The sequence below is a fragment of the Stegostoma tigrinum genome, chromosome 3 (genome assembly GCF_030684315.1).
Source record: "Stegostoma tigrinum isolate sSteTig4 chromosome 3, sSteTig4.hap1, whole genome shotgun sequence".
NCBI lineage: Eukaryota > Metazoa > Chordata > Chondrichthyes > Orectolobiformes > Stegostomatidae > Stegostoma > Stegostoma tigrinum.
Genome location: NC_081356.1, coordinates 139,099,055 through 139,121,941, shown reverse-complemented (window position 1 = coordinate 139,121,941; position 22,887 = coordinate 139,099,055). Strand labels below are relative to the sequence as shown.

At 46.5% G+C, this 22,887-nt stretch overlaps 1 protein-coding gene across 4 annotated transcripts in view; it reads left to right on the top strand.

Annotated features, from left to right (window-relative positions):
* LOC125451014 (excitatory amino acid transporter 1-like) overlaps nucleotides 1-22,887 on the top strand; it is a 140,761-nt gene that overhangs the window by 80,291 nt on the left and 37,583 nt on the right. For all 4 annotated transcript variants that reach the window (XM_059645054.1, XM_059645055.1, XM_048527639.1 and 1 more), the window contains one exon: nucleotides 12,837-13,070. In XM_059645054.1, the coding sequence (XP_059501037.1) occupies nucleotides 12,837-13,070 (234 nt within the window). The remainder of the gene's footprint in view (nucleotides 1-12,836; nucleotides 13,071-22,887) is intronic.

The window sequence follows — 22,887 nt, the reverse complement described above, 5'->3', positions numbered from 1 at the left end:
TTAAGAGACTGCTGGACATGTATATGGTCACAGAAATTTGAGGGTGCATACATGAGGATCAATGGTCGGCACAACATTGTGGGCTGAAGGGCCTGTTCTGTGCTGTACTGTTCTATGTTCTATGTTCTAAACCAGCCTAGTTCGTCCCCTCCCCCCACTGCACCACACAACCAGCCCAGCTCTTCCCCCCCAACCCACTGCATCCCAAAACCAGTCCAACCTGTCTCTGCCTCCCGAACCGGTTCTTCCTCTCACCCATCCCTTCCTCCCACCCCAAGCCGCACCCCCAGCTACCTACTAACCTCATCCCACCTCCTTGACCTGTCCATCTTCCCTGGACTGACCTATCCCCTCCCCACCTATACTCTCTCCACCTACCTTCTTTACTCTCCATCTTCGGTCCGCCTCCCCCTCTCTCCCTATTTATTCCAGTTCCCTCTCCCCATCCCCCTCTCTGATGACGGGTCTAGGCCCGAAACGTCAGCTTTTGTGCTCCTGTGATGCTGCTTGACCTGCTGTGTTCATCCAGCCTCACATTTTATTATCTTACAATGAGATTAAGCAAGATTTAGGGAGCATAGAATGGGGAAGGAAACTGCAGGGGATGAGCACATTAGAAATGTGGAGCTTATTCAAGGAAAAGCTCCTGTGTGTCCTAGATAAGTATGTACCTGTCAGGCAGGGAGGAAGCTGTAGAGTGCTGGAGCCATGGTTTACGAAGGAGGTGGAATCTCTGGTCAAGAGGAAGAAGAAGACTTATGTTAGGACGAGATGTGAAGGCTCAGTTAGTGCACTTGAGGGCTACGAGGTAGCCAGGAAAGACCTAAAGAGAGAGCTCAGAAGAGGCAGGAGGAGGCATAAGAATTTGTTGGCGGATAGGATCAGGGTAAACCCTAAGGCTTTCTATAGGTATTTAAGGAATAAAAGAATGACGAAAGTAAGATTAGGCCCAATCAAGGATAGTAGTGGTAAGTTGTGTGTGGAGTCAGATGAGATAGGGGAAGCGCTAAATGAATATGTTTTAACAGTATTCACTCTAGAAAATGACAATGTTGTCGAGGAGAATACTGAGATACAGGCTACTAGACTAGGTGGGATTGAGGTTCACACAGAAGAGGTATTAGAAATCCTTCAGAAGGTGAAGATAGACAAGTTCCCTGGGCCGGATCGGATTTATCCTCGGATCCTCTGGGAAGCCAGGGAGGAGATTGCCGAGCCTTTGGCATTGATCTTTAACTCATCATTGTCTACAGGAATAGTGCCAGATGACTGGAGGATAGCAAATGTGGTTTGCTAAGCAAAGCTTTGCTAAGCTAAGGCAAAGTACTGGGCTAATGGTAAGATTCTTAGTAGTATAGATGAGCAGAGAGACCTCAGTGTCCATGTACACAGATCCTTGAAAGTTGCCACCCAGGTTGACAGGGCTGTTAAGAAGGCATACAGTGTTTTAGCTTTTATTAATAGAGGGATCGAGTTCCAGAAACAAGAGGTCATGCTGCAGCTGTACAAAACTCTGGTGCGGCCACACTTGGAGTATTGCATACAGTTCTGGTCACTGCATTACAAGAAGGATGTGGAAGATTTTGAAAGGGTGCAGAGGAGATTTACTAGGATGTTGCCTGGTATGGAGGGAAGGTCTTACGAGGAAAGGCTGAGGGACTTGAGGCTGTTTTCATTAGAGAGAAGAAGGTTGAGAGGGGACTTAGTTGAAACATATAAAATAATCAGAGCGTTAGATAGGGTGGATAGGGAGAGCCTTTTTCCTAGGATGGTGACAGTGAACACACGAGGGCATAGCTTTAAATTGAGGGGTGAAAGATATAGGACAGATGTCAGAGGTGGTTTCTTTACTCAGAGAGTAAGGGAATGGAACGCTTTGCCTGCAATGTAGTAGATTCGCCAACTTTAAGTACATTTAAGTCGTCATTGGACAAGCATATGGACGTACATGGAATAGTGTAGGTTAGATGGGCTTGAGATCGGTATGACAGGTCGGCACAACATCGAGGGCCGAAAGGCCTGTACTGTGCTGTAATGTTCTATGTAATCTATGTAATCCCCCTCTCTGATGAAGGGTCTAGGCCCGAAACGTCAGCTTTTCTGCTCCTAAGATGCTGTTTGGCCTGCTGTGTTCATCCAGCTTCACACTTTGTTATCTTGAATTCTCCAGCATCTGCAGTTCCCATTATCACGGGTCAGATCTTGCTGCATTTTGACATGGTCTGCTTCAGTATCTAAGGAGGTGTGAAAGGTGTTAAAGATTGTACAGTCATCAGCAAACAATTCCACTTGTGGCCTTATGATGGAGAGAAAATCATTGAAAAAGTAGGTGAAGGTTGTTGGGCGTTGGACAATACCCTGAGGAATTCCTGCAGAAATATCTCGGACCGGAGGTTCCTGACTTCCAACAATCACAACTATTTTACTTTGTGCCATGTATGACTTTCAACCAGCAGAGAGTTTTCCTTCTAGTTCCCATTGATCCCAGTTTTGCCACATTTGGTTAAATGCAACCTAGATGACAAGGGCAGTGGTTCAGTCAGCTGGATGGTCGGTTATTTATTTATTTATTTATTCATTCGTTTGTGGGACGATGGGCATCGCTGGTTGTGCCAGTGTTTATTGCCTGTCCCTAGTTGACCTTGAGAAGGTGGTGATGAGCTGCCTTCCCTACCTGCTATGGGTTAACCTACGAGGCCCTTAGCGTGGGAATTTCAGAATTTTGACCCAGGAACAACAAAGTAATCGCGATATATTTCCAAGCCAGGATGGTGAATGGTTTTGAGGGGAAATTGCATGGTGTGGTGTTCCCATGTATCTGCTGTCCTTGTCCTTCTGGGAAGTGATTGTGAGTTTGGAAGGTGCTGTCTGATTACTGACTGGATTGATGCCGACAGTAAAAGGGCAATTCCCGCACTAGCTGAGGTTTCCATGAAAGTCTCGCCTTCTCAAACTTTGCCCTCACCTGAGGTATGGAGGCCTTCAGATGAAATCACCACCAGCTGCCTCCATCTAATGAGAGAACAGTCCTAAGGCGGAGACGGTTTAAGGAACAGTTGTTGGGAGTGATGAGTAAATATGTCCCTCTGAGACAGGCAAGAAGGGGTAAGATTAAGGAACCTTGGATGACGAGAGCGGTGGAGCTTCTAGTGAAAAGGAAGAAGGTAGCTTACATAAGGTGGAGGAAGCTAGGGTCAAGTTCAGCTAGAGAGGATTACATGCAGGCAAGGAAGGAGCTCAAAAATGGTCTGAGGAGAGCCAGGAGGGGGCACGAGAAAGGCTTGGCAGAAGGAATCCGGGAAAACACAAAGGCATTTTACACTTACGTGAGGAATAAGAGAATGGTCAAAGAAAGAGTAGGGCCGATCAGGGATAGCATAGGGAACTTGTGTGTGGAGCCTGAGGAGGTAGGGGAAGCCCTAAATGAGTTTTTTGCTTCTGTCTTTACGAAAGAAACCAACTTTGTAGTGAATGAAACCTTTGAAGAGCAGGTGTGCATGCTGGAATGGATAGAGATAGACGAAGCTGATGTGCTGAAAATTTTGTCAAACATTAAGATTGACAAGTCGCCAGGCCCGGATCAGATTTGTCCTCGGCTGCTTTGGGAAGCGAGAAATGCAATTGCTTCGCCACTTGCGAAGATCTTTGCATCCTCGCTCTCCACTGGAGTCGTACCTGAGGACTGGAGAGAGGCAAATGTAATTCCTCTCTTCAAGAAAGCAAATAGGGAAATCCCCGGCCATTATAGACCGGTAAGTCTCACGTCTGTCGTCTGCAAGGTGTTAGAAAGGATTCTGAGGGATAAGATTTATGACCATCTGGAAGAGCATGGCTTGATCAAATACAGTCAACACGGCTTTGTGAGGGGTAGGTCATGCCTTACAAACCTTATCGAGTTTTTTGAGGATGTGACTAGAAAGGTTGATGAGGGTCGAGCTGTGGATGTGGTGTATATGGACTTCAGTAAGGCATTTGATAAGGTTCCCCATGGTAGGCCCATTCAGAACGTCAGGAGGAATGGGATACAGGGGAACTTAGCTGCTTGGATACAGAATTGGCTGGCCAACAGAAGACAGCGAGTGGTAGTAGAAGGAAAATATTCTGCCTGGAAGTCAGTGGTGAGTGGAGTTCCACAGGGCTCTGTCCTTGGGCCTCTACTGTTTGTAATTTTTATTAATGACTTGGACGAGGGAATTGAAAGATGGGTCAGCAAGTTTGCAGACGACACAAAGGTCGGAGGTGTCGTTGACAGTGTAGAGGGCTGTTGTAGGCTGCAGCGGGACATTGACAGGATGCAGAGATGGGCTGAGAGGTGGCAGATGGAGTTCAACCTGGATAAATGCGAGGTGATGTATTTTGGAAAGTCGAATTTGAAAGCTGAGTACAGGATTAAGGATAGGATTCTTGGCAGCGTGGAGGAACAGAGGGATCTTGGTGTGCAGATACATAGATCCCTTAAAATGGCCACCCAAGTGGACAGGGTTGTTAAGAAAGCATATGGTGTTTTGGCTTTCATTAACAGGGGGATTGAGTTTAAGAGTCGTGAGATCTTGTTGCAGCTCTATAAAACTTTGGTTAGACCGCACTTGGAATACTGCGTCCAGTTCTGGGCGCCCTATTATAGGAAAGATGTGGATGCTTTGGAGAGGGTTCAGAGGAGGTTTACCAGGATGCTGCCTGGACTGGAGGGCTTATCTTATGAAGAGAGGTTGACTGAGCTCGGTCTCTTTTCATTGGAGAAAAGGAGGAGGAGAGGGGACCTAATTGAGGTATACAAGATAATGAGAGGCATAGATAGAGTTGATAGCCAGAGACTATTTCCCAGGGCAGAAATGGCTAGCACGAGGGGTCATAGTTTTAAGCTGGTTGGTGGAAAGTATAGAGGGGATGTCAGAGGCAGGTTCTTTACGCAGAGAGTTGTGAGAGCATGGAATGCGTTGCCAGCAGCAGTTGTGGAAGCAAGGTCATTGGGGTCATTTAAGAGACTGCTGGACATGTATATGGTCACAGAAATTTGAGGGTGCATACATGAGGATCAATGGTCGGCACAACATTGTGGGCTGAAGGGCCTGTTCTGTGCTGTACTGTTCTATGTTCTATGTTCTATGTTCTAAGGCCTGGAAAGACGATCTTGACTTGACTTGAAGTGTGAAAAGTAATCTCTCTCACCTCACCTCTGGACTTTAGCTCTATAGTCCATGTTTGAACCAAGGCTGGAATGAAATCAGGAGCTGAGTGGCCCTGGTGGAACCCAAACTGGGCGTCACTGAGCAGGTTATTGCTGAGCAGGTGCTGCTTGACAGCACTGTTACTGACACCTTCCGTCACTTTACTGATGGTCGAGAGGAGACTGATGGGGCTGTAATTGGCCAGGTTGGATTTGTCCTGCTTCTTATGTATGGGCATATCTGGGCAATGTTCCACAATGTCGGGTAGATGATAGTGTTGTAACTGTACTGGAGCAGCTTGGCCAGGGATGTGGCAAGATCTGGAGCACAAGTCTTCAGTACTATTGCCAGAATGTTGTCAGGGCCTACAGTCTTTGCAGTATCCAGCACCTTCAGCGATTCTTGATATCACAGGGAGTGATTCGAATTGGCTAAAGACTGTCTTCTATGATATTGAGGAGCTCTGGAGAAGCTGGAGGTGGATCATCCTCTTGGCACTTCTGGCTGAAGATTGTTACAAATGTTTCAGCCTTACCTTTTGCAATGATGTGCTAGACTATTCTATCATTGAAGATATATTAGCAGAGCTGTCTCCTCCAATGAATTGTTCAATTATTCCCCACAATTTATGACTCGATATGAAAAACTCTCTCGTCTGTTGAACTATTTCAAGTCTTTACTGAAGGTATTTCAATTTTGCCCACACAGTTTCAAACCCTACAGCATACACATGTGGGATGAATCTTATATTTCTTTGGCGAAATGCAAGTTGTGTTGAGTTTTTTGAAGTATTTTTGCCATGAAGCCTAAAGGGTTTTCTCACTTTACCAGTAACTTGCCTCAGTAATTAACTACACTGACCCTTTGGCTCCTGTCATGTCTGATTCCAGCCCTATTTAACCGTGTGCCATTCCTGGGACAACTCATCAATCAACACATACTCACAGAAAGACCAGCAACTGTGCCACCTTTGAAAAGCAGTTGTGCACCCAAACAAGCACTAGCACTCCGAAGCCTGTCTGATCAGTCGAAGACCTTTTAAGAAAGTGTAGGAGAATCGGACAATTGCATTGTGATTATCTGACAGGGGCCTGTCAGAGGAGGTGTGCAAAGGAGAGGAGCCCTCTTCCTGGAACATCAGCAGAACAAGCTGTGTCACCAGACTCTGGCACCATTTGGGTCACTGACATCTCCACTGCGAGGGAGAACTGCCAGCAGTGCTAGAAGAATGTCAATCACCTGCTCCATTGCACCAGGGTAAATGCCACTTTCTGCTTCCTTGTACTCTCTCTATCCCTGCTACAGCGCCCATTTCATACCAAGGCTCATAGCCTACCTTACACCTGACCACCTCTCCCCCACCTGCACAGGTGCTAACAGTTGTGCCACCCATTTTCGTCTCATTCAGTTCCTCCCTTTCTTTCATTACAGTAGAAGACAGCCTATAGCAGTGGGAGGGCTGCCTAGTACGATACCGCTCATCTACTATGAGGGCAGAATATTGGCCTTTGCAGGAGAAGACTGGTCCACTCATGAGGAGATTCTGAAACATCCATTGTCTCACCAAAAAAGTGTTACTCTGCTTGTTACTGTTAAATCTCAGCAACCCTGCTGTCAGTGTCATTCATTGTACACTACTTCTAACTGCTGGTTGTGCTGCTTCTCTCTCTCTTTATTTTATCAGGTTAGGCACCGGAAGAGACAACAGCTGAAACAGCCCTGTCAACCCTGCAAGGTCCTCCTTGTTAACACTTGAGGGCTAGTGCCAACATTGGAAGAGCTGTTGCACACAGTAGTCATACTCACAGAATCATACCCAACAGATAATACACTGGATACCACCTTCATCATCCCAGGAATCGTCCTGTCTTATGGAAGGATAGACCCAGCATAGGTGGCAGCAGAGTGGTGTACTCTCAGAAGGGAGTTGCTCTGGGAGTCCTCAACATTGACTCTGGATGCCATGAAGTTTCATGCCATCTGATTAAACATGTGCAAGGAAGCCTACTGCTGATGGCCACGTAGTGTCCCCCTTCAGCTGTTGAATCAGTACTCCTCAATAGTGAACAACACTTGGAGGAAACACTGAGGGTGGCAAGAGTGCAAAATGTACTCTGGTTGGGGGATTTCAATGTCTCAGCAGCTGCACTACTGGTTGTGTCCTTAAGGACATAGCTGCTAGAACAGTTGGGTCTGAGGCAGGTGGTGAGGGAACCGACAAGCAGGAAAAACATACTTGACCTTCTCCTTCCCAATCTGCTGGCTGTAGATCTGTAAGAGTGACCACTGAACAATTCTTTTGGAGATGACATCCCACCTTCACATTGAGAATAATTTCCATCAAGGTGTGTCATGTCATTGTGCTAAATGGGACAGACTTTGCACAGATCGCACAACTCAATGCTGGGCATCCATGAGGCGCTGTGGGACATCAACTGCAGCAGAGTTGTACTCCAGTACAATCTGTAACCTCATGGCCCAGCATATCCCCCTCTCAACCATTACCATCAAGCCAGGGGATCAACCCTGGTTCAAAGGAGAGTGCAGGAGGGCATGGCAGGTGAACTACAAGGCATACCTGAAGAAGAGGTGTCAACCTGGTGAAGCCACCAAACAGGATTACTTGCACAACACACAGCAATAGCAGCAAGTGATAGACAGAGCTAAGTGATCCCACAACCAAAGGATCAGATCTAAGCTCTGTGGTCCTGCCACATCCAATTACGAATAGGGGTGGAAAATTGAAAAACTCACCAGTGGCTAAGGGTTCACAAAAATCCCCATCTTCAATGATGGAAGAGTCCAACTTATCAGAGTAAAACATTAGGCTGAAGCATTCACAGCAATCTTCAGCCAGAAGTGCCGAGTGAATGATCCATCTCAGCCTCCTCCAGTGGCTTCCAGCATTACAGATACCAGTCTTCAGCCAATTCGATTCACTCCACATGATGTCAAGAAATGGTTGGAGACACTGGATACTGCAGATGCTACGGGCCCTGACAACATTCCAGCAATAGAAGACTTGTGCTCCAGAACTTGTTGCTCCCCTGGCCAAGCTGTTCCAGTGCAGTTACAACACTGGGATCTACCTGACAATGTGGAAAATTGCCCAGGTATGTCCTGTACATAAAAAGCAGGAAAAATCCAGCCGGGCTGATACCGCCCCATCAGTCTCCTCTCGACCATCAGTAAAGTGATGGAAGGTGTCAGTAACAGAGCTGTCAAGCAGCACCTGCTCAGCAATAACCTGCCCAGTGATGCCCAGTTTGGGTTCCGCCAGGACCTCTCAGCTCCTGACCTCATTACAGCCTTGGTTCACGCATGGACAGAAGAGCCGAATTCCTGAGGTGAGGTGAGAGTGATTGCCCTTGACATCAAGGCTGCATTCAACCGAGTGTGGCATCAAGGAGCCATGGCAAAACTGGAATCAGTGGGTACCAGGGGACAAACCCTCCGGTGGTTGGAGTCATACCTGACACATAGGAAAGTGGTTATGGGTGTTGGAGGTCAGTCATCTCAGCTCCAGGACATCTCTGCAGGAGTCCCTCAGGGTTGTGTCCTCCACCCAACCACCTTCAGCTGCTTCATCAATGACCTTCCCTCCATCATAAGGTCAGAAGAGGAGATGTTCGCCGATGATGCACAATGTTCAGCAGCTCCTCAGATACTGAAGCAGTCCATGTTCACATGTAACAAGATCTGAACAATATCCAGGTTTGGGCTGAGGGATGACCTTCCTAGGTTTGGAGAGTCCATAACTAGAGGGCATAGGTTTAGGATGAGAGGGGCATAAGGGACAACATTTTTACACAGAGGGCAGTGTGTGTACAGAACGAGCTGACAGAGAAAATGCTGGGGGCAAGCACAACTACAATGTAGAGAGTTACAGTGTGGAAGCAGGCCTTCGGGCCTAACTTGTCCATGCCTTCCAGTTTAAAAGGCATCTGGATGGGGATATGAATAGGAAGCATTTAGAGGGAAATGGCCAAATGCTGACAACTGGACTAGGTCAAATTGGGACGTCTGGTCAGAATGCACATTTTGTTCTGAAAGAGCTGTTTCTGTGCTGTATGATTCTCTGACTGTAAGTGGCAAGTAACAATCGTGCCACATAAACGCCAGACAATGACCATCTCCAATAAGAGACAATCTAACCTCCATCTCTTGACATTACTATCACTGAATTCCCCAATATCATGAGTCGGCTGAAAGTGCATTGGAGAGGTGCCATGATAGTTATGAGGGGTTTGCAAATGCCGGATGCCAATATCCATGGTTGAAAGGTATTTGTGACAGGTGCCCGTGGATCGTGCCCTGATGTGTTGCTTCAAACTGTGGAACGTGGAAGTCCATCAGAGCAAATGGCCAGCTGCCTGGTACCTCTCTAATTTCCATATTGACATTTTCTCAATGTCTGTTTTGTTTGGCATGTTTGGTAAGAAAGCAAGCTGAATATTACCAAGGTCCAAGAGCTGGGTCATTACCAAGGCATTGAAAATTTCTGTTAATTAGCAAGTCACTGGTGCCAAGGAAGGAACCCGCCTTGACGCCTTGTGAAGAGCGTTAAAGATGCAGCGAGATTCTCCCAACATTGAGATGGGCCTCACTGGAGCTTTCGTCCTATTCTGCTACAAATCTCACCACAGCCCAAGTAATTCAGACCCCAATATGATGCTGCCCTTTGTCTTTAAGAGGTTCAATTTGCTTAATGAGGTGGAGGAGATTTATCCCGCTTTCCTATTGGATAGGCACGTAATTTGAATATCCTTTGGTGCCGCTCTTCTTTTGGGATTGGAGTGAGAGCTTCTGTTACCAACCTCCCACAGTAAGGTAGGGATAGGAGGAGGTCACCCCGACCCTGAAGCCTGTGCTTTCATAGAGAATCATATGGCAGGGAAACTGATCCAACCAGTCCATGCCAAACATAATCCCAAACTAAACTAGTCCCACCTGCCTGCACCTGGCCTATACCCCTCCAAACCATTCCTATTCACGTACTTATCCCAATGCCTTTTAAACATTTTAATTGTACCCACATTCACCACTTCCACTCATGTACCATCCTGTGTGTAAAATAAATTGCCTCTTGTGTTTTCTTAAATCTCTCTCCTCTCACCTTAAAAATGTGCCCCCAGTTTTGAAATCCCCCATCCTAGTGAAAAGACAACAATCCATTAAATCTATCCGTACTTCTCATTATTTTATAAACTTCTATAAGGTCGCCTCTCAACCTCGTACATTCAGTGAAAAATATCCCAGCCTATCCAGCCTTTCTTTGTAACTCAAACCTTCCCTAACCAGCAACATCCTGGAAAATCTCTTCTGAAACCTCTCCAGTTTAATAATATCCTTCCTATAACTGGGTGACCAGGACAGGACACAGTGCTCCAGAAGAGGCCTCACCAATATCCTGTACAACCTCAACATCACGTCCCAACTCTTATACTCAAAGGACTGAGCAATGAAGGCCAGCGTGCTAAATGCCTTTTTAACCACTTTGATTCAATGAAATCATGGATTATCAGCAAACAAACTCCCTATACTCTACTTCGTACACTTAATACATTCCGGGAACAAAGCTGTATTAATCCCAGCTTTAAAATTAACACATAATTTAGTATTAATTGCCATTTGCAAAAGAGACTTCCTAATTTATGGGATGACATGGTGGTATTGTTGCTGGTTTAGTAATCCAGAGACCCAGATAATATTCTGGGGACGAGGATTCAAATTCCACCATGCCAGGTGCTCTGGTTTCAAGACTTAGTCCATGACTTAATGTTCATGACAGAGTGAAGCAGACTGAATGTCAGCAAATACATCTTCCTGATACGTTGGGCTTTACAGGGCTTTTTCTCATTGGAGTGAAGTTGAATGAGAGGTGACTTGATAGACGTGTGCAAAATGATCAGAGGTTTAGATAGAGTGGACAGCCAAAGACTATTTCCTCAGGTGGGGGTAGCTTTTACGAGGGGATATAGTTTTAAAGTGAGTGGAGGTAGATATCAGAGAGACATCAGAGGTAGGTTCTTTACTCAGGTAGTGGTCGGGGCGTGGAATGTATTGCTGGAGAGGGTAATGGAGTCGGCCTCATTAGGGGCATTTAAGCAGCTATTAGATAGGCATATGGGTGATAGTATAAGGTGGGGTGGAGGTCAGAGAGACCTTAGGTTTAGGGTAAAAGTTCAGCACAACATCGTGGGATGAAGGGCCTGTACTGTGCTGTACTATTCTATGTTTTATGTTCTATGTTCTATGTTGATGGCAAGCACTAAGAGTGAGACTAAGAGAGGCACTAAATGTTGAGTGATGGCCATCAAGTGATAGACTCTGGCCCCTGTTGCAGGAGAAACTAGCTATGGAAACAGACATAAGCACTTACTTTCTGCTTGAGAATACTGTAGCCTTCTGGACTCAATATTGAGCTCAATAGAACATAGAACGTAGAACATTACAGCACAGTACAGGCCCTTCGGCCCTCGATGTTGTGCCGACCTGTCATACCGATCTCAAGCCTATCTAACCTACACTATTCCATGTACGTCCATATGCTTATCCAATGATGACTTAAATGTACCTAAAGGTGGCGAATCTACTACCGTTGCAGGCAAAGCGTTCCATTCCCTTACTACTCTCTGAGTAAAGAAACTACCTCTGACTTCTGTCCTATATCTTTTACCCCTCAATTTAAAGCTATGCCCCCTCGTGCTCGCCGTCACCATCCTAGGAAAATAATTTTCAGACTTGATCTCTCCCATGTCCATAGCCCAAGCCCACATACCAGGCCTTGTTATCACACAACCTGCATTACATACCACCCATTGTTAGTCACTGACAGTCCCCATTAACAGCTACTCACCCTCCCAGCCTGATCGTTACCCACTCCTGTGCCCAGCTGTTCTTCTCTCTCTTTGGGCTCTATCCCCACCTATCATTTACTGCTTATACCCTCCCCCCACCCTATCTTTTGCATTGAAACCAACATTTTGCTAGCTCCATCAGTTCTAAGGAAGGGTCACTGAACCTGAAGCGTTAACTCTGATTTCTCTTCACAGGTACTGCCAGACCTGCTGAGTTTTTCCAGCAATTCCCGTTTTTGTACAAACACCTGCCTTATTGGCCTTTAGACATGGAAAAGGATTTCAGGATTCTGTTTCATATAAGCCAGTACTTTTTTCTCCATTCTATGGCTATTTTGTTAGATCCTTTTTAATTTCCTCTTGCACTCATTACTTTATGATTTCAATTGTATTCTAAACACTTTTCATCAACTTTGTGTTCCTGTTTCATTATAATTTCTATTTCCTTCAACATCCAAGCAGCTCCAGCTTTGGATGGCTTCATCTTTCCGCATGTATGTGGCATATATCTGAATGATCTCGGCCTTAAGAGTTTTGCCTTTGCTCATTTAGTTTTCCTGAACAATCTTTCTTTACACCCCACCTGTGCTGGATCCCTTCTCTCATCTTTGAAATCAACTCCACTTAGGACTTTTCATTGTTATTTGCTCTTTGTCCCTTTCTTTAGCTACTTCATATAATGTTTTGATTATTTAATGATTACTAATGTCACTACTCTCTCAGTGAATCTTATTTCTTTTGCCCTCTTCCATTCTCAGTGTTTAAACACCATTTGCCTTCCTCTCTCAGCTATGTTCTCTGCTTTCAGGTATGCTCCAATCGGTCTACTGTTTCTTATTGCGGGCAAGATTATGGAGATGGAGGATATGACTGTGGTGGGCGGACAGCTGGGAATGTATACAATTACTGTCATCGTGGGGCTGCTCTTCCATGCTCTTATCGTCCTACCTCTCCTCTATTTCTTCATCACACGCAAGAATCCCTTTGCTTTCATGGGTGGATTGTTACAGGCTCTGGTTACTGCTCTCGGCACCTCCTCCAGGTAAGACAAAATGAGCACTTTATGTCCCCCACCACCCCTTCCCCCTTTTATTGGGCATTTACTCCTTTTCCTTGTCTCACTGTCCTGTAACCACTTCAACATGGAGGTTGCAGTTCATTTTTGAATGTGTTGTTTATTTAAACACACAGACATATGAGATCCTTGTAAGATTGGCACACCTATACAAATCAATCAAATTTCACCTGAACAGGGCTTGGATTGAGTTCTTTGCAAGACGTTTTGTGAGTGCTAACAAGAAGGCTTTAAAACAACTTGCAGGAGCACGGAACCAAGGAGGAAAAACAGGGAAAAAGACTAGCGTTCATAAAATACTTAGGATGCAACAGACACTAACAATGAGAATAGCAAGTTATAATAGAATGAAGTTAGAGCAAGAGAGCCAAATTATGAATTCGAAATCCGGGTTACTGAGCATAGCAATTACAACTGGAGAGTTACAGACACAGATTGCAGTATGGAACTTTGATGTTATGGCAATAACGGAAATCTGACTCAAGGAAGGGCAGACTGTCTGTTAAATATTCTGGAGTTTAAGTTATTCAGGAAAAATAGAAAAGTAAGGAAAGGAGAAGGGGTTAATTAACAAAGCATTGCAGTGCTGGAGAAAGAGGATGGCTCTGATTAAGCACAGAATTAATTCGGTTAGAACTAAGGAACAACTAGTGAAAAGGATGTAGAACAAATCTGCAGGTGAATTATAGACAGAATCCAATATAGTTATTAGTTATAGTCCAATATAATTATCAATTATAATGGGAGACTTCAGTTATTCAAACATAGACAGGGATACTTGTATCATATGAGGCAACGAGAGGCACTTGTTCCTGGATTGCATGCAGGAGACATTCCTACAGCACTACGTTTCCAGTCCAAGAAAGAATGCATTTTGGACCCGGTCCTTGGAAATGAAGTGAATCAAGTGCCTTGTTGGGGAATATTCGGGTGAATATTGTTTGAATGTAGTTGAGATACATTCCCTCACATGGGAAAGGCAGAAAGAACAAATCCAGAGTAGTGCAGGTGACAAAGGAGATGGAATTTAAGATAAAAAAGACAAAGTGCGTTTACAACAAGTGTCAGGTCAAAATTAATGTTGAGAATGAAGAGGAATACAGAGGTTTGAGGTGGACAGGCTGATGAAAAAAAACAAATAAAAGAAGCAATAAAGAATTTTGAGCGAAGGCTGACAGCCAACAGAAAGACTTATATGTTACATATGTAGTTGTGACTAAGAGAGTGAATCAGGTGACCGAGAGATGAGAGCTAGGGGAGACTGTCTAAAACCGCTCCAGAGCTGAAAGGAACCACAATGATCTATTTCCTGTTCAGGTTTACCCTCTATGTACCCTGTGTTCTATTTATGGTTCAAACCATAGCCAATGGCTGAAGTGGGGATTACTCACCCAGAAGCTTACTGACGGTTATCGGGGAGAGTTGAGGGGACTTGGGCTGTGAGTGATGCCAGGGAAGAACTGTACACTAGCACAGTCAGAAAGTGAGATAACAAGGTGTGGAGCTGGATGAACACAGCAGGCCAACCAGCATCTTAGGAGCTGGAAAGCTGATGTTTTGGGTCAGGACCCTTCTTCAGAAATGGGGGAGGGAAAGGAGGTTCTGAAATAAATAGGGAGAGAGGGGAGGCAGATGAAAGATGGATAAAGGAGAAGATAGGTGGCAAGGAGACAGACTGGTCAAAGAGGTGGCGTTAGAGCCAGTGAAGGTGAGTGTAGGTGGGGAGGTAGGGAGGGGATAGGTTAGTCCAGGGAGGATGGGCAGGTCAAGGGGGCAGGTTGAGGTTAGTAGGTAGGAGATAGGGATGGGGCTTGAGGTGGGAGGAGGGGATAGGTGAGAGGAAGAACAGGTTAGGGAGGCAGGGACGAGCTGGGCTGGTTTTGGGATGCGGTGGGGGAAGGGGAGATTTTGAAGCTTGTGAAGTCCACATTGATACCATTGGGCTGCAGGGTTCCCAAGCAGAATTTGAGTTCCTGTTCCTGCAACCTTCAGGTGGCATCATTGTGGCACTGCAGGAGACCCAGGATGGGCATGCCATCTAAGGAATGGGAGGGGGAGTGGAAATGGTTCGCAACTGGGAGGTGCAGTTGTTTATTGCGAACCGAGCGGAGGTGTTCCTCGAAGTGGTCCCCAAGTCTCCGTTTCGTTTCCCTGACGTAGAGGAGGCCACACTCTGTACAGTGGATGCAGTAAACTACATTGGCGGATGTGCAGGTGAACATCTGTTTGATGTAAGTCTTCTTGGGGCCTGGGATGGGGGTGAGGAAGGATGTGTGGGGGGAAGGGTAGCAATTCCTGCGTTTGGAGGGGAAAGTGCCGGGTGTGGTGGGATTGGAGGGAGTGTGGAGTGGACATGGGAGTCATGGAGAGAGTGATCCCTCTGATAAGTACACAAGGGTGGGGAGGGAAAAATGTTTTTTGTATTAGGGTCGAGTTGTAGATGGCAGAAGTGTCAGAGGATGATGCGTTGGATCTGGTGGTTGGTACGTGAGGCCGAGTGGGGTTCTGTTTTGGTTGTTATTGCGGGGAGGGGGTGTGAGGGATGAGTTGTGAGAAATGAGGGAGACACGGTCAAGGGCGTTCTCGGCCACTGAGGGGGGAGGAGCTGGGAATGGCTGGTGTGGACAGTGTTCCCCGAAGGGACCCAGATTACAACCGGTAGTGTGGCAGGAAAGGTTCCACTCAATTTGTGGTTCCCTTACAGAGGTTAGCAGAGCTTTGCAAATTTGGAGGATTTCTCCAAGATGTCTTGCAGGGTCATTTAGTTTGTGGCCTCCAACATGAACATAGATAAGCTGCAGAGCTGGGCAGACAGGTGGCAAATGGAGTTTAATGCGGAAAAGTGTGAGGTGATGCACTTTGGTAGGAGTAACCAGAATGCAAAGTATAGGGCTAATGGTAAGATTCTTGGTAGTGTAGATGAGCAGAGCGATCTCGGTGTCCATGTACACAGATCCTAGAAAGTTGCCATCCACTGTACAGAGTGTGGCATCTTTGACAGGGCTGTTAAGAAGGCATACAGTGTTTTAGCTTTTATTAATAGAGGGATCGAGTTCCGGAACCAAGAGGTTATGCTGCAGCTGTACAAAACTCTGGTGCGGCCGCACTTGGAGTATTGCGTACAGTTCTGGCCACCGCATTATAAGAAGGATGTGGAAGCTTTGGAAAGGGTGCAGAGGAGATTTACTAGGATGTTGCCTGGTATGGAGGGAAGGTCTTACGAGGAAAGGGTGAGGGGTTTGAGGCTATTTTCGTTAGAGAGAAGAAGGTTGAGAGGTGACTTAATTGAGACACATAAAATAATCAGAGGGTTAGATAGGGTGGATAGGGAGAGCCTTTTTCCTAGGATGGTGACGGTGAGCACAAGGGGGCATAGCTTTAAATTGAGGGGTGAAAGATATAGGACAGATGTCAGATTTCTTTACTCAGAGAGTAGTAAGGGAATGGAACGCTTTGCCTGCAATGGTAGTAGATTTGCCAACTTTAAGTACATTTAAGTCGTCATTGGACAAGCATATGGACGTACATGGAATAGTGTAGGATAGATGGGCTTCAGAGCGCCATGGCATGTCGGCACAACATTGAGGGCCGAAGGGCCTGTACTGTAATGTTCTATGTTCTATGAAGCCATGCAACAAAAGCTAATAACAAGGAAAAACCTGATTTAAAAGCAGTTTTTGAAATTGTTACCTCAATGGAATTGGCCACCAAGGGAGCAGCAAATTTGAATAATGACGCCTGGGTGCTTAAAGTGGCAGAAATTTAGCAGACTACCAACCATAGTGCCTAGGGATGCCCAACCTGAAGAAGTTACTGTCTTCCCTTCAGACAAACCTCAGGGGATCTCTCACCCACTGCTACTCTCTTATTGTCCATCCCCGCCTCTTTGACTTGTCCGTCTCCTCTCCATCTATCTTCTCCTCTATCTATCTTCGATCTGCCTCCCTCTCTCTCCCTATTTATTTCAGAACCCTCTTCCCCTTCCCCATTTCTGATGAAGGGTCTAGGCCTGGAACGTCAGCTTTTGTGCTCCTGAGATGCTGCTTGGCCTGCTGTGTTCATCCAGCCCCACACTTTGTTACTAAACTTAGTGTACTACCTGTATTTAGGGAAGAGAGGGAAGGTTCTCAAGACATTTCTTTGTTATGGAATTATTATTTACATGTAAAACATGGTTGATTAGGAACAATCAACATGTATTTCTAAAGGTTTTACCTTACTTACAGGATTTTTTGAAGAGGTAACAAAAGGGTGACGAGGGCAATTTTTTGATGTGGAAAAATGGATTTGAAACTGTGCCACACAAAAGGAGTGTTAGGAAAGTTTCGGGTCACAGTATAAAAGGAACAGTAGCAATGAGGATACGAAATTGGCCGTGTGAAAGGGAGCCGTGGGTAATTATCAATCAGTGTTGTTCAGGCTAGAGAAGGGTTTATATTGGAGTTCCCCAGTGGGTGCTATTAGGATCATTGCTTTTCCTTATATATATTATCTGGATCTTGGTGTACGGGGGACAATTTCATGATATCCAGTAAATAAAAGCCAAAAGAACTGTGGATGCTGTAAATCAGAAATAAAAACTGAAATTGCTGGAAACTGTAAGACAAATACCAGGAACAGCACCAACCAAGCCACATGACCTTCATTGAGCTGAGCAAGACGTTTGACTCAGTTAATCGAGTAGTGTGATGGAAGATCCTGTCAAAGGCTGGCTATTCAATGAAATTCATCAACATCCTCCATGACAGCATGTCAGCAACAGGACTCACTGATAGTAATATAATAGAATCCTTTGAGATCAAGGCAAGGGTCAAGCAGGAAGGCATCATCGCCCCCACCCTTTTCTCAATCTCTACAGCCACAATTCTTCATCTTCTCCAGAACAAGCTTCCCAATATTGTAGACAGGATGGATGGAAAACTTTTGAACTTCAACTGGTAATCTAAGAAGAAGCTGATGGCCTAATGATATTATTACTGTATAGTTAATCCAGACTCCCAGATAATGTTTGGGGGTCCTGGGTTCAAATCCCACCATGGCAAATGGTGGAGTTTTATTTCAGTAATAAAACCTTGGAATTAGAAGTCTAATGATGACCATGAAACCATTGTTGATTGTTGGAAAAACCCGTCTGGTTCACTAAGGTCCTTGAGGGAAGGAAACTACTGTTCTTATGTGGTTTGGCTTACGTGTGAGTCCTGACCCACAGTAATGTGGTTGTCATTTAACTGCTCTGTGGGCAATTAGGGATGGGCAATAAATGCTGATGTCAGTGAAGCCCTCATCCTATGAATGAAAAATGTAGAAAACAACTTAACCTAGCTTGAGGAAATTTAGTAAATGGAAGACAATGTTCTCTGCTCTCCAAGAAGAGATGTGAGGTGCCGGCGTTGGGCTGGGGTGGACAAGGTCGGAAATCACACAACACCAGGTTACAGTCCAACAGGTTTATTTGTAAACACAAGCTTTACAAGCCTTGCTCCTCCTCCAGGTGTTAGTGAGAGAGATAGTGTCAGACCCAGAATTCATAAGTACAAGATTAAAGGGTCACACAACTGATGAGGCTGTAATAAACAATCCCAGGATGGCTGTTAAATCTATAACCAGTTAGAAAGGAGATGCAGATTTCAATTGATTAATATGCAAATCCTAGAATTTGTTTCAAGTCGCTGACCCGAGATAACTGAAGGTTTTATTAGCATACAGAGGTGGCATCTCAGGTCAAACAATGCATTTTAGGACAATACAGTGTGGAGCTGGTGGGACACAATGGGTCAGGCAGCATCAGAGGAGCAGGAGAGCTGAGTTTCAGGACTCATTGACCTAAAACATAAAACATAGAACAGTACAGCACTTGGAATACTGCGTCCAGTTCTGGGCGCCCTATTATAGGAAAGATGTGGATGCTTTGGAGAGGGTTCAGAGGAGGTTTACCAGGATGCTGCCTGGACTGGAGGGCTTATTTTATGAAGAGAGGTTGACTGAGCTCGGTCTCTTTTCATTGGAGAAAAGGAGGAGGAGAGGGGACCTAATTGAGGTATACAAGATAATGAGAGGCATAGATAGAGTTGATAGCCAGAGACTATTTCCCAGGGCAGAAATGGCTAGCACAAGGGGTCATAGTTTTAAGCTGGTTGGTGGAAAGTATAGAGGGGATGTCAGAGGCAGGTTCTTTACGCAGAGAGTTGTGAGAGCATGGAATGCGTTGCCAGCAGCAGTTGTGGAAGCAAGGTCATTGGGGTCATTTAAGAGACTGCTGGACATGTATATGGTCACAGAAATTTGAGGGTGCATACATGAGGATCAATGGTCGGCACAACATCGTGGGCTGAAGGGCCTGTTCTGTGCTGTACTGTTCTATGTTCTATGTTCTATGTTCTATGTTCTACAGCACAGTACAGGACCTTTGGCCCATGATGTTGTGCCGAACCTTTACCCTAAACCTAAGGTCTATCTAACCTCGACCCCTGCCTTATACTATCATCCATACGCCTATCTAATAGCTGCTTAAATACCCCTAATGAGGCCGACTCCACTATCCTCTCCAGCAACACATTCCATGCCCCTACCACTCTCTGAGTAAAGAAATTATCTCTGACATTTCCCCTATATCTACCTCTACTCACTTTAAAACTACACCCCCTCGTAATAGCTACCTCCACCCTAGGAAAAAGTCTCTGGCTGTCTACTCTGTCTAAACCTCTGATCATTTTGTACATCTCTATCAAGTCACCTCTCATCCTTCATCGTTCTAAAGAGAAAAGCCCTAGCTCTCTCAACTCGTCCTCGTAAGACCTTCCCTCCATTCCAGGCAACATCCTGGTAAATCTCCTCTGCACCTTTTCCAACACTTCCACATCTTTCCTGTAATGAGGCAACCAGAACTGGACACAACACTCAAGATGTGGCCGAACCAGGCTTTTGTATCGCGAGAGCATAACTTCACAGCTCTTGAACTCAATCCCTCTATGAATGAAAGCTAACACACCATATGCCTTCTTAATAACTCTATCCACCTGGGGAATAAAATGTGAGGCTGGATGAACACAGCAGGCCCAGCAGCATCTCAGGAGCACAAAAGCTGATGTTTCGGGCCGAGACCCTTCATCAGAGAGGGGGATAGGGTGAGGGTTCTGGAATAAATAGGGAGAGAGGGGGAGGCGGACCGAAGATGGAGAGAAAAGAAGATAGGTGGAGAGGAGAGTATACGTGGGGAGGTAGGGAGGGGATAGGTCAGTCCAGGGAAGATGGACAGGTCAAGGAGGTGGGATGAGGTTAGTAGGTAGGAGATGGAGGTGCGGCTTGGGGTGGGAGGAAGGGATGGGTGAGAGGAAGAACAGGTTAGGGAGGCAGAGACAGACTGGGCTGGTTTTGGGATGCAGTGGGTGGAGGGGAAGAGCTGGGCTGGTTGTGTGGTGCAGTGGGGGGAGGGGAAGAACTGGGCTGGTTTTGGGATGCGGTGGGGGAAGGGGAGATTTTGAAGCTGGTGAAGTCCACATTGATACCATTGGGCTGCAGAGTTCCCAAGCGGAATATGAGTTGCTGTTCCTGCAACCTTCGGGTGGCATCATTGTGGCAGTGCAGGAGGCCCATGATAGACATGTCATCAAAAGAATGGGAGGGGGAGTGGAAATGGTTTGCGACTGGGAGGTGCAGTTGTTTATTGCGAACCGAGCGGAGGTGTTCTGCAAAGCTGTCCCCTAGCCTCCGCTTGGTTTCCCCAATGTAAAGGAAGCCACACCGGGTACAGTGGATGCAGTATACCACATTGGCAGATGTGCAGGTGAACCTCTGCTTAATATGGAAAGTCATCTTGGGGCCTGGGATAGGGGTGAGGGAGGAGGTGTGGGGGCAAGTGTAGCGTTTCCTGCAGTTGCCGGGGAAGATGCCTTGTGTGTTGGGGTTGGAGGGCAGTGTGGAGCGAACAAGGGAGTCACGGAGAGAGTTCCCATTATCACAGTCACAGAGAGAGTGGTCTCTCTGGAAAGCAGACAAGGGTGGGGATGGAAAAATGTCTTGGGGTCGGATTGTAGATGGCGGAAGTGTCAGACCACTCTCTCCGTGACTCCCTTGTTCGCTCCACACTGCCCTCCAGCCCCACCACACTCGGCACCTTCCCCTGCAACCGCAGGAAGTGCTACACTTGCCCCCACACATCCTCCCTCACCCCTATCCCAGGCCCCAAGATGACTTTCCATATTAAGCAGAGGTTCACCTGCACATCTGCCAATGTGGTATGCTGTATCCATTGTACCCAGTGTGGCTTCCTCTACATTGGGGAAACCAAGCGGAGGCTTGGGGACCGCTTTGCAGAACACCTCCGCTTGGTTCGCAATAAACAACTGCACCTCCCAGTCGCGAGCCATTTCAACTCCCCTCCCATTCCTCAGACAACATGTCCATCATGGGCCTCCTGCAGTGCCACAATGATGCCACCCGAAGGTTGCAGGAACAGCAACTCATAATCCGCTTGGGAATCCACTTGGGGACCGCTTTGCAGAACATCTCCGCTCGGTTCGCAATAAACAACCGCGCCTCCCAGTCGCAAACCATTTCCATTCCCCCTCCCATTCTTTAGATGACATGTCCATCATGGGCCTCCTGCGGTGCCACAATGATGCCACCCGAAGGTTGCAGGAATAGCAACTCATAATCCGCTCGGGAACCCTGCAGCCCAATGGTATCAATGTGGACTTCACCAGCTTCAAAATCTCCCCTTCCCCCACTGCATCCCAAAACCAGCCCAGTTCTTCCCCTCCCCCACTGCATCCCAAAGCCAGCCTAGTTCTTCCCCTCCCCCCACTGCACCACACAACCAGCCCAGCTCTTCCCCTCCACCCACTGCATCCCAAAACCAGCCCAGCCTGTCTCTGCCTCCCTAACCTGTTCTTCCTCTTACCCATCCCTTCCTCCCACCCCAAGCCGCACCCCCATCTACCTACTAACCTCATCCCACCTCCTTGACCTGTCCGTCTTCCCTGGACTGACCTATCCCCTCCCTACCTCCCCACCTATACCCTCTCCACCTATCTTCTTTTCTCTCCATCTTGGGTCCGCCTCCCCCTCTCTCCCTATTTATTCCAGAACCCTCACCCCATCCCCCTCTCTGATGAAGGGTCTAGGCCCGAAACGTCAGCTTTTGTGCTCCTGAGATGCTGCTTGTCCTGCTGTATTCATCCAGCTCCACACTTTATTATCTTGGATTCTCCAGCATCTGCAGTTCCCATTATCACTATCCACCTGGGTGGCAGCTCTCAGGGAGCTGTGGACATGATCCCCAAGATCCCTCGGCTCCTCCACACTGCCAAGAATCTTTCTGTTAACCCTGTATTCTGCTTTGAAGTTTGTCTTCCAAAGTGAATCACCTCACACTCTTCAGGAAAGAGAAAGAGAGACCGAGAGATTGTGTATGTGTGTGTGTTTGTGTGTGAGGGAGGTGAGAGAGAAAGTGTATGTGCATGAAGGAGAGAGAGAGAGAGAGAGAAAGAGAGCGTGTGAGTCTGTATATAGATCAATGCGTATATGTGTGTGTTTGTGTGTGAGGTGGGTGACAGAAAGAGTGCATGTGCAGGAAGGAGAGAGAGTGTGTATGTATGTGTGGGTGCATATGTGTGTGTGAGAAAGAGAGTGTCTATGTGTGTGTGTGTGGGCGTGTATGTGTTTGTGGTGGAAGAGAATGTGTGTGTGAGAGAGACAAAGAGAGAGGGGGGAGAATGTGTGTACATGTGGGAGAGAAAGAGACTGTGTGTGTGTGTGTGTGTGTGTGTGTGTGTGTGTGTGTGTG